Below are 12,386 nucleotides of genomic sequence, written 5' to 3' on the forward strand. Positions count from 1 at the left end.
CCTGGTGGCGCCTGCCAATGCAGGGGACACGGCTTCGAGCCCCGGTCTGCGAAGATCCCACATGCCGTGCAGCAACTAAGCGCATGTGCCACAACGACTGAGCCTGCATTCCAGAGCCCGTGAGCCGCAACTACCGAAGCCCACGCGCCTACAGCCCATGCTCCGCAACAAGAGAGGCCACCGCGATGAGAAGCCCGCACACCGCAACCAAGAGTAGATCCCGCTAGCCGCAACTAGAGAAAGCCCGTGCACACCAATGAGGACCCAGTGCAGCCAAAAAAATAAATACGTAGAATAAATAAGTTCAATCAATCAATCAATCAATAAACGTAAATTAAAAAAAAAAAACAAACAAAAAAACAGAACACCTAATGCAGGTGGGAAGGTGGGAGGGACACTGTAAAGGTCATCTATGCTACATGTACAAGAACCCCGAGAGCACACCAATAGGTACCACATTTTTCACTGCTGTAGCCGAGCATTCCTCCTGTACTACCACACTGTAGCACTCCCTTCCCTCGTCTACTGCTACAGTCTCTTTGGAAGGTGTTTCAGAACTCTTGTTATGAGAGTGCCAGTTGAACTGTCCTCACTTCCGTCATTTATACCAGGATTTAAGACCTTGTGGTCCGAGATCCTGTCCAGAGAGCAAGCAGGCTAAGACTCTGTCTTTGTTTCTATATTTCATCAGAAAGGGCTCTACCCCCTCTCCTAGTTCATGGTGTGAAGTGTTCTTAGCCTCTCGGGAAAGTGGGGAGAATTCAAAGGACTCTCTATGAGAATGCTAGGCTTTGTAAAACATTTCAGTTTTTTAAAAAGAAGACTCATTTTGTATTGGACTTACAACAGTCCTATGAGATACAAAGAGAGCCAAGGATCAGTGACATGAAATGATCACCAGTAAGAATTACAACAGTCACCGCTTACCTCGTAGCATAGGGCACACTGTCCATGATCCTTAAGAAGAGTTAGTAGAAATGCCTTGCCCATCTTGCCCCTGAACCCCTTGAAAGGTACACGACTGCTGTGTTGGTGTTTAGGGGGAGCATCTCACTTACCCGGGACTGACTTCAACCTTGATTCCTCTGTAGTGATGGAGACTTCCCCGCTGATGAAAAATTCCCTGGGATTGCAACCTCCAAGCCAGACCGCTTTCCTATGGAATGACAGAGAACTTCAGAGAACTTGTCAAGATGAAACACCAGTCAGTCTGCGGGAGAAAGGGAAGAAGAGAACGATGGAAATCGTTTCTGGGAAACTATTTTTACATTATGTTTTGTTTGTTCCTGGTAAATAAACTGAAATCTTCTTAACATTCAAACAAAATCTAAACCACTAAATTCAACAACACAGGAGTATAACTTTTGAAAAAAATTTCTTTGGCTGCGCAGCATGTGGGATCTTAGCTCCCCAACCAGGGATTGAACCCACGCCTGCTGCATTGGAAGCGCAGAGTCTTCACCACTGGACCACCAGGGAAGTCCCAGGAATAGAACTTTTAAAGGAGAAGGTATAAACCCCTGGGTTATATGAACTGGAGATTTTTAGTAAGAAGTCAATAGATCTTTTGTTAGGCACATTTTATGTTAGGCTGTCTCCCTGCACAGGACGCAGGCGCCTTGAAAATGGAAATCACATCCCTCTATAGTACGTCCCTCTTCTTTCTGCTTTGCAGTTTGCTGCTCCACTTGTTCAACCCCACCTAGTAATAACCTATACTTCCCTTGTTCCTGTTTTCCCATCTGGAAAACAGACAAAAGGCAACCAAACAACGCAAAGGTCTCAACAAATAAGGGATACCCAAAACCAGAGATGGCCAGAACTTCTGTATCCCTCATGAAACCTAGCCCGGTGTTCAATACTTAGGTATCATTAATACATGCGTGTTGACTGAAACAGTTGAAACGCAATTCTTCCACTTCCCAGTTTAGTTTTAGTCCTCATACAAAACCTGATCATCAAATTCCTTAATGCTAGGAATCACAGTGAAAAATAATTTCTCAACTGACTTCTGTCAGATGAGTGAGAACTAAGGTTAATTCAGTGTATCTGAAGCATAGAAAGTGAGGGCAAACGTGGCACAAGATGGGGCTAGAGAAGCAGAGAGGATTCTAGAGCACGCAGAGTCTTAAAGGCCACCAGTGTGTTTTCTATTCTCAAAACAATGTTTGTGAGCGATGTTTATGAGCAATGTTCCAACTTGCTTTGAAGCTTTCTTGTGTGAAGAATGGATTGGAGGGAAACAAGATATATGGACACTAGTTAGGACCTAATCGCAACAGACAGGCAAGTTCAGTATTAGGATGTTGAGGGAGAGCTGACAGATTCCAAAGAAATTCAGGAGATAAACTGAAGCGGGCTTCATGGGGTATGAGATGGAGGAAAGGAAGGTCTTAGGGAATTAAAGGGTTTACTGCACACATGAGCAGAGTCTCAAAATTAATCATTTGAACGTACAGAGGGGGATCGATCTCCCAAATGACACCGGTTAGGAAGCAACGGTACGCCCTGTAGAATTCCTAGAGACAGCACAAATCAACTGTTTCGATGGAAAATTCGGCGGGACCCTTGATTTCCATGGGAATATAGAGAAAAGAGACACTGATCTGGCTTGCAGGTATTTAGGAAGTTGTTAGCCTGACATCACATACTAGTCTCATGTAAGTAGGCCGTCTGAAGTATGAAGCTTAGGGGAAAAACCTTGAAGAAAACTTAAAAGCTTAAGCCACACCTCTATACTACACCACCTTTCACAGTTTCTTCTCAGATAAGCAGCATCCCCATCAGTGAAGAAACTCACATCCCATAATAGGAACAACAGGCCTAAAAATTAAATGTGTGTCTTTGGAGGTCCCATCTATGCGATATCTTCCTGGTACCAGAAAAGTCCCCAGGAAGATCGATCTTTGCACCCCTGAAAGCTTACCACCAAGGAAAATGACTAGGTCCATAGATTTCCTCCCTCAAACCAGCCTACCTCACACATAAATCACTAGCAACTCAGCCCTTAACTCACATTATCACAGTCACAAGAGTGGTTAGGGAGAAAAGCACTAACCAGGGGAACTAACACAGAGGCAATCCAGGCCAAGCTGGGCTGGTGGCAGATATCTGCTCCTTACGCTCGGGTGCATAATGCGACTCACCACAATGCCTTTTTCACAGACCCTTTTTAAAGTTTCTCCACAAAATCCAACAGCTCAAGTTAGCTCATGACGCTTCAAGGTAAACAATCGTCAAGAGAAAAACATGCAATATGTCTTACAATGTTGGATTCCTTACAAATAGGACAAGGAAATAACCATGTAGACAAAACCAGAGCATTTGAAAACATCTGCGTTCTACAAACATACCAGTGAATGCTATAAATAAGGTAATATGACATAAAACAAAATGAAAACTAGATGTGAGACTGTTCTCTTCAGTGTACAGACTTCATGGCAGTTGCTGCACGATCTAGCTACTTATATCTACAACTCTCTGTTCTGTTAATACAAAATGAGGCCCAAGTGTGTCAACTTGTTTCCCACAGAAACCAAAAAACCTACATGCATCTCTTTTCTCCGGTGCCCTTTCACCTTACCTGCTCCCAGTTCTCCACCAATGTCCTCCTCTTTCTCTAATTATTCTCCTCTTCATTGTGCTTGGCCTTGCACCCAAGCATGCAAGACAGAGAGTCCTAGAGGTCCGAGATTCTAGAGGGGCTGTTTGCAAGGGGGAGGAGATTACGGTAACTGCCACACTGTATATACTTCTGTGCAAAGAAAGAGGGACAGTGTTCAGAATGTCTCTCACATATAAAAAGAGCTGGATGGCAGGATACCTGTGTGGCCCAAGGAACTAGAGCTAGCAAATCATGGGCAAAACAATTGCAACCAAAGGCTGGAAGAGGAAAGGTCTGCAACCAGCTCTGTCTCCTGGCTCTCTGGTATTTGCTGCCAATGGGCAGAGTCTATTTCGTGAAGCATCAAGCACTGAAAAGAAGACTCCTGCTGCTGGAAGTTGACAGGAAGGAACATCCAATGCAAGATCAAGGCTTGTCCTAGAAGCAATGCCCATAATGGAAGAAAAAAAAAAAAAAAAAGAAAGCGGAAGAGAAATGTTAAGTCGCAAGTCCAACCTGGCCCCCAGCCTAGCCCAGCCCAAGGAAGGTAGGAGTCAAGGAGAAGAAACTAAAAGAGAAGAGCCTTGGACCACAACATTCTCCACAGGGTACACTCAACAAACTTCACCCTGCTCTTTAACCAAGTTACAACTGTAATAGTTCAAACTACATGGCTCTTTCCTTCCTAAGGATACTAGTTAAATAAGATCTATATAGCTCTAAGTATATGATACATAAAATAGAATACTCTGTAGAATATAAGTAACTGTTAGTTAATTATATTAATGAACGTCTGTAAGAAATGTTGCAATGATTTCCCTAATGGAAGAGCCTGGGGGAGGTAAATCTGTCTTCTAGGATTTCCTCCCCAGAGCTCAGAAATTGAGGGGTTGTTTTAGCTCTCCTACGCTCTCTTCACCCAAGCCCGCCCTCCTGTTGGGGATCGGACCTCCCTATTGGCTAGCTCATACCTTTCAACTGCCTGCTTTGTGACATCACTCTCCTACCAAACCTACTACCACTTGGTAGAGGTCTTGGGGTTTCCGTGGAGCCGTTTGGACCAGTAACCAGTGACCTTTGTACTGGACACGTGCGCCGTTCAGCTGCAGCCACTCAGACATCCTCTAGTGTTGTCTCCTCATCCCTTGTACCTGCAGTTGATGTCTCCTCTTCTCTGACCATGTCAGGTAAGAAAAGAAACTTTGGAAAGTTTTGCGTTCGATTTCTTGTGCCCCTAAATTGAGGAGGAGATTCAAAATAGCGTGGAGTAATGAGGGAAAGTATTGAACTACAAGTCTGGAGACCTAATTTCAGTTTTGACTTTGACGTTTACTGTCTGTGTGACTTTGGACAAATCACTGACTGCCTCACAAAGCCTGCTGCTTTCCTTATCTGTTACGTTAGGATACCACATTGGGTTGATCACTCTGATCCCCTTCTTTTCCAATATTGAGCCTTAAAGGGTACCCATGTAGAAAATGAAATCAGAGACTTCTCAAAAGAGTGTTTCAACAGAAACATAGAAAAGCCAGGTGACACAGAAAACTAGCGATATATACCAAGATGTTTCATCTCCAATGGTCTCCCTCCACTAGTATTTCGACTAGTTGAAAAGAGAGAATAGGGAGAGAGGATGGAGAGTACTGGGCTATATAGGGAGGCACAGAGTCAAACGTAAGCAAGTTTAGGATTGTTTTCATTAGCACAGGCCAACAGGAACCAAGAGATGGGAAAAAAATATAAGAATGAAGAGGGAAAGCATAGAGGAGCTCTCAAGAAAGAGGCAGTTTGCCATGGAATGTTGATGGGAGCCAAAGATTTTAAATTAAAGCAGAAACAGCACAGAGGGAAATCTGCTCAGAGCAGGGCAAAACAAAGCTGATGGTAGCAAATCCTTACATTAACAGACTAAGAAGGAAAGTAAGGCCAGAACAGGGGATCACCAGGAAGGGCAGCCTATCAGAAAAGTCATACTCCGTTTTCTTTCTTTTATTGCCTCTCTGAATACAGCTGGCACTTGACAGTTTGGAATAGAAACATTTTAGAAGTATGTTTTAGAAATGATGCTTCCTAGAAACCAGAAACCAAAGTGGTTATCTAGGGGGCTGCTTTTCAGTGTTCTATTCTTTCTAATTTTTAAACTAGGTAGACATTTGACCAATTAAACATTTTAAATGATATCTTCTACATTGAATCAGAAGGACTATTTCCTTTGTGTGATATGTAGCTTCTAAGGCAAGGTTGCTTTTCAATTTTTACAGTTATTTCCTTCCTAACACAGAGAGCACATTGATCAACAGCCATCGTTCGCTTGTAGATCTTAGCTACCGGAGAAGAAAAAGAAAAAGTCAAGCCCCCACATCTCTAATTCCCCATTTAGGGAATTCCCTGGCGGTCCAGCGCTTAGGACTCGGTGCTTTCACGGCCAGGGCCACGCGGCGCGGCAAAAGAAAAAAAGAAAACACAAACATCCACGTTTATCTAAAACAATGTTGTGGAGTCCTTTGGATTTTCTTACATTTGAAAATCTTTTTTAATTGGATTCTAGGGATGATGGTTTTTTGAGGTCTTGGGATGTCATCTTCTTGGATGTGGAAGATGATTCTAAGTTCTAGGATAAATACAAAAACCTTCTTGATACTTTTTAAGCTTCCTTTCTGCTTATTATATGAGTTATATTCATGGAAAGATATATTTCTCCTAGGCTTAATACCTGTTACTTGCTGGGTAAAAATATGAATGAGCACAATAATGAAACTCTTTTACACTTACTATTTTGCTGTCTGCTTTGTACCGGTTTTCATTGAAATACTTGTCTATATATGTTGTGGCTACCTATACATTCACATTTGTTGCATTCTGTTGCTTGTTGTGCATTTTTTACTGATTTATCGTCTCTGTCTGTATGCATTGGCTAGGAATTCATTCACCTCTATCACCTCCATCGTGTTTTTTGGTTAATAGTATTCACTAAAATAGAGTGGGCAAAATTCACTTTCATAATATTGCATGTATGGTACAGAATGTCATTTGTTAGTAAATTCATTAGGCTTTGATACTTGCCCACATACCCCAGTTTTCATTAATATCTATGGATTTCTTTTTCGTTACGTAACATGTTTTTCATGATTTTTCTTTGTCTTTCTAGAACTTATTGTATCTTCCTCCATATAAATCATACGCAATAGATCAGCTTATTCATCTATTAATTATTACTGCTATTATTATTGGTGGTGGTGTTATAACCACTTTATAGATGAGTAATCTGAAGTAATCAGATAACTTTTCTCTTTCCAAAAGCACTTAAGAAATCCACTTTCGGGTAATCATTTTGAGGTAGGATGAGAAACCAGGCTTGAAGAGGGCAAACATGACTCTTTCAGTTCACCAGTTGGACTGAGCTATACGTCAACTCTAGGTAATAGCGTGGGAACTGCACAAGCAAAGGGAGACACTGAAGATGACAATGGTAATGGCCGTACTGTTTTCTAATGGACAAAAAAAATGCTTATATTATAAGTTCTATTTCTCCTGCTTTCTGGCACTATCATGCTCAGAGTGGAGTCCTGGCAAGGAAGTCAGGATACTTAGGTTCTGAAACCTGGTAATGACACTAACATAATGAGAGAACCTGAACAAGTCAACCCGACCTCTCTGAGCCTCAGTTTCCTTACTCGTGAAATGAGACTGAAAAAAGAGAAAGTTCTCTAAGGGCCTCCTAGTTCTAAAATGCTTCCAGTCTAGGAAATAGCATAGAAGTCAATACGAGTGCAGGCTGAAGGGAAAGACAGGGCAGGGAGAAGGTTGCTTCCAGCCTAGAGAACAATGTCTGAACCATACCACTTGGCTCTTCTGCCCATCTGTGCCCAAGATGGGAGCACAGGCAGTTAATACAGAAGAGTGGAAAACTGCTCAGTCCTTACAGCCATCATTAACTGTCTGATTTTGGGTTTCTCAGGAAGGGTCGATAGTAGAGGTGTCCTGAGAGCAAGAACCTTAAGATAATGCTGTTCCTCAAACGTAGTGAGAATTTCTCAACCTCCCTGAGTTTTTCATGACCCTCTTGTTCTTACAGAAAATTTCCAAAATCCATCTCTACTTGGAACTCTAAATTCTCTGCAGCATTCTCTTCCTGTGGTGAGCAATGCAACTTCCCTAACACGAAGTGTCTGCAACTTCTCCAGAGTCTCTGCCCCTGCCGTCAGTTCGGCATCGGCTACCGGTACCTCTTTCCAGACACTCATGGGTAGTGCCTACCTTTACCAACATTCCAGCACGACTATGTTATCTGGAGTTACTGACCACAGCCAGATCTCCACTTCAGCTCCTTCCTATCCAGGTGTTCTTGAGTGGGACATCACAGGAAGCACTGAAAAGAATTCCTCTTCACTCGGAGACTTTACTCTGGCACTCACTGACCGGCACCCAGCTGCTTCCTCCATGTTTATGGCAGCCCAGTATGATAAAACTTCAGACGCCAATAACATGGTCCCTCTATATCCATCACTTTCTGCCAGGCTTGCTCAGGGAGCACCATCTCAGATTCCAAATCAGGGGCATAGCCGCCTGTCACTTCCCTACCAGGAAGGAAGCCAGGTATATTACTATAACCAAGGCACACTGGGGTCTTCACTGTATGGAGAACTTGGCTCCTGCCCGCAATCCTATGGCTCCGCGTCATACACAGGAAGTAGGGCCTCTGCGCAACCAGAAATGGGAATGGGACTGAAGGAGATTCAGCCCACAAATATCCGACCACCAGCTTCCACCTCTGCAATCTGCCACCCTGTGTCTGCTCAACGCATCACAGAAACAAGTTTTCAAGGTGAGTATACAAACGGCAGAGAAAGTTGAAGAATGAGGTCGGCATTCACAAATGGGGTCAAATCGACAGCTGGGAAGGGGTGTAGAGACAGGTAGAATTTAGATCCTGAGCCTTCAGTAACCACTACCTTCGCTCAGTGCCCTCTGTTTTTAGACTCTATATAAGAACACCTAGGGCTTCCCTGGTGGCGCCGTGGTTAAGAATCCGCCTGCCAATGCAATGCGGGGGACACGGGTTCGAGCCCTGGTCTGGGAAGATCCCACATGCCGTGGAGCAACTAAGCCCATGTGCCACAACGACTGAGCCTGCATTCTAGAGCCCGTGAGCCGCAACTACCGAAGCCCACACGCCTAGAGCGCATGCTCCGCAACAAGAGAAGCCCGCACACCGCAACCAAGAGTAGACCCCGCTAGCCGCAACTAGAGAAAGCCCGTGCACAGCAATGAAGACCCTGTGCAGCCAAAAAAATAAATACGTAGAATAAATAAGTTCAAACAATCAATCAATAAATAAACGTAAATTAAAAAAAACAAAAAAACAAAAAGAACACCTAATGCAGGTGGGAAGGTGGCAGGGACACTGTAAAGGTCATCTATGCTACATGTACAAGAACCCCGAGAGCACACCAATAGGTACCACATTTTTCACTGCTGTAGCCGAGCATTCCCCCTGTACTACCACACTGTAGCACTCCCTTCCCTCGTCTACTGCTACAGTCTCTTTGGAAGGTGTCTCAGAACTCTTGTTATGAGAGTGCCAGTTGAAGTGTCCTCACTTCCGTCATTTATACCAGGATTTAAGACCTTGTGGTCCGAGATCCTGTCCAGAGAGCAAGCAGGCTAAGACTCTGTCTTTGTTTCTGTATTTCATCAGAAAGGGCTCTACCCCCTCTCCTAGTTCATGGTGTGAAGTGTTCTTAGCCTCTCGGGAAAGTGGGGAGAATTGAAAGGACTCTATATGAGAATGCTAGGCTTTGTAAAACATTTCAGTTGTTTAAAAAGAAGACTCATTTTGTATTGGACTTACAACAGTCCTATGAGATACAAAGAGAGCCAAGGATCAGTGACATGAAATGATCACCAGTTAAGCATTACAACAGTCACCGCTTACCTCGTAGCATAGGGCACTGTCCATGATCCTTAAGAAGAGTTAGTAGAAATGCCTTGCCCATCTTGCCCCTGAACCCCTTGAAAGGTACATGACTGCTGTGTTGGTGTTTAGGGGGAGCATCTCATTTACCAGGGACTGACTTCTCCCTTGATCCCTTTGTAGTGATGGAGACTTCCCTGGTGATGAAAAATTCCCTGGGATTGCAACCTCCAAGCCAGACGTTTTGTGTGACACAAACTCAAGAACTCCCCAAGTCCTGCAGTAGCAGAAACAGTCACATACTTGAGAGTAACCCACCATCTGAACTTGGGGACATTTCAGTGACAGCTCCAGTCCAGAGTGCCAGGCGTCTCCTGGCCCTGCCTCCAGCTCCAAGCCAGGGACAAACAGAGAGTAAGAACGTGGAGGATATCAAAACCAAGCTGTCAAAGCCTCTGGAGGCCTACCAGATCCCAATAGAAAACCAAGATCCTCCACTACTCCCTTTGGGAATCCCTGATATTCCCCAGCCGCTGGTCTGCACCGATCCCCTCAGCCAAGAGGAGCAGCCTGGTTCTGAAAATGCTGATCTGGGAGAGAACAGCCTGAGTCGTCAGGACCTAGGGACACTTGAAAATGGGACTGAACCTAGCAGTGGTCTTGCAGACATTACTACACTGGCGGAGGATATTCACCTTCCCCAGCTCTTTAATTCTTGGAAAGATCTTGATCGATCCCAAGGTCCCAACGTGATCAAAGCTGAAGACACCAGAGCCATTAAGGTGAATCAGGTGCAGGAAAAGCCAAGTGTCGTAAAGGTTCCCTGTGATCAACCCAGGAAGAACAAACAGAAAGCCTCTGAGCCTATCGGTGGTGCTCCCAAGGCCAAAATCCAGCCAAAGGATCCAGAGTGCCTGTTAGGGGGAGAAGCGGTTATATGCACTGCTGCAGTCAGTGACAGGGCTCCTGCGAACACGGCCAAGCACTCTCAAGGCAAACCTCAGAAAGCTGCATCCGGAAAGATCAGCAAAACTGAGAGCCATGGGCAGGAAAAGACCAAAAGGACCAGAGGAAGAAACAAGGCTGAAGAGAACAAGCAGTCAGGGAACAAAGTCAAGGCAGAAGACAAGCCAGCAATCCCCAACACGAAGCGAAAGGAACACCAAACTGAGCTTCGCCAAGAGAGCTTTCAAAAGCCTCGAACCTCCCTTGGCGTGCGCATGCTGGAGTCTGTGAAGGTTCTTCATGCGCTGGGGAAGAAGAATGAGACGAAAACTGGGCTCTCTTCCTGTCGGCTCTTGGGAAATTCAAGCAACCCCAAAGACCCCCAGCCACCCCCAGCGATCCAGCCACGGCGGCATACCCCACGTGAGGGTAAGAGGCCTGAGAAAACGCAAGTCCAAGCCCAGAAACCAGACAGCAGTGCTGAAACAGAGTGTCCATCTCCATCCCAGTGTGAGCGGCCTCCTCCTGGGAAGGTCAAGTTGATACCTCTGCCTTTTTCTGCCTGGGACAAGCCTCAAGCTCGACCCGCTCCTCGGAGGCCACAGTCTCTGGCCTCACATCGGCCTGCTGTGGCTTACCGTGCCCAGCCTGGTCCTACTGACTCAGCTCAACCTGCTGCAGTCAATTCATCCCAGCCAGCTCCTGCCTCTTTGCCAGGTCCCGCCAAACCAGCTCAGCCAACTGTGGCCAACCCAACCCAACCGGCTTGGACCAACCATACCCAGCCTCGTGTCCCTCAGCCTGCTGCTCCTAGGCCTGCACCCTACAAAACTTCATCTGGCGCTTCTCTCCAGCGCGAGCCTGTTCCCCCTGCTGTGACTAAGCGCCAGTCCCCACCCAAGCTCCAAACCCAACTTCTACTCCAAGACTTCAGCAAGCAACGAGTTCCATGGAGGGAACCCAACGTGCCTGAGCCAGTCATGTCAAAGCCCATCGAACAAGAGCAGAGGCCAGAGCGAGAGGCCATGAAGAGGCGGGCTCAACAACAACGGGAGAATGCTGCCAGATACACCTCTTCGGGGAAGCTGCAATTTTTCACCCAGAGGGACAAAGAAATGGAAATTGCTGACTACTACGGATACGTCAGGTGACAGCTGCTAGGATTCTTGCTGCCACCTTGGCTACCAGCGGTTCTTCCATACATAGGTAAGATAGGTATAGAACCGAATAAGTAAATGGAATAGAATTAATAGATGAGTAATAAACCTTTCGAATTTTGAGATGCTGCTAACTGGGGCGTGAGAAAGGAAGGACTGAAAGTTGGATGGGAGAATGAAGGAAAGGGGTAAAAACTGAGGAAAGAGGAAGGAACTTGGCCCAGGGCTAGGAAGGCCAAAAGAGACGTATGGATTTAGGAAAGGAAGCAGGAGTGAGGATGAAATGGCAGAAGTAAAAAGCAGGGTCAGGGGTCTGGGTTGAAAGAACACAATTGGAGTAGAGTTGAAGGTGACAGGAGATGAGTCTAGGTTTACTAGGAGAAATAGAAAAAAAGTCTCTCGGGGAGGTTGGCCTTAAGTCTCACAACCACCAGATAGGTATTTCAGAAAACAAGAGGTTCACGACACATCTCTGAAAGGTTTGAGTTGCCTTATTCAGGTGTGATTATAGTGGGGGAATAGGCAAATCTACCAGAGAAGTGGCTAGGGCTCAGAGTCCTCCTAGGGGCAGCTGACGACAGGGCCAGAGCCAAGGGAACTGCTGTATCAGGAGGCCCACGAACAAATCAGGGGCATAGCCGCCTGTCACTTCCCTACCAGGAAGGAAGCCAGGTATATTACTATAACCAAGGCACACTGGGGTCTTCACTGTATGGAGAACTTGGCTCCTGCCCGCAATCCTATGGCTCCGCGTCATACACAGGAA

At 45.5% G+C, this 12,386-nt stretch overlaps 1 protein-coding gene across 1 annotated transcript in view; it reads left to right on the forward strand.

Moving 5' to 3' along the window:
- The window catches only part of LOC309653825 (uncharacterized protein), a gene marked incomplete at both ends in the record, with an annotated part of 154,776 nt that extends 143,162 nt beyond the window's left edge, over nucleotides 1-11,614 (forward strand). Inside the window, 3 exons of the mRNA XM_082478623.1 lie at nucleotides 4,733-4,791; nucleotides 7,680-8,429; nucleotides 9,702-11,614. Coding sequence (XP_082334749.1) covers nucleotides 4,733-4,791; nucleotides 7,680-8,429; nucleotides 9,702-11,614 — 2,722 coding nt within the window. The remainder of the gene's footprint in view (nucleotides 1-4,732; nucleotides 4,792-7,679; nucleotides 8,430-9,701) is intronic.
- Nucleotides 11,615-12,386: the final 772 nt, after the last annotated feature.

Source organism: Balaenoptera physalus (genome assembly GCF_965194825.1).
Source record: "Balaenoptera physalus genome assembly, contig: HAP1_SCAFFOLD_1268, whole genome shotgun sequence".
In the NCBI taxonomy this organism is placed as follows: Eukaryota; Metazoa; Chordata; class Mammalia; order Artiodactyla; family Balaenopteridae; genus Balaenoptera; species Balaenoptera physalus.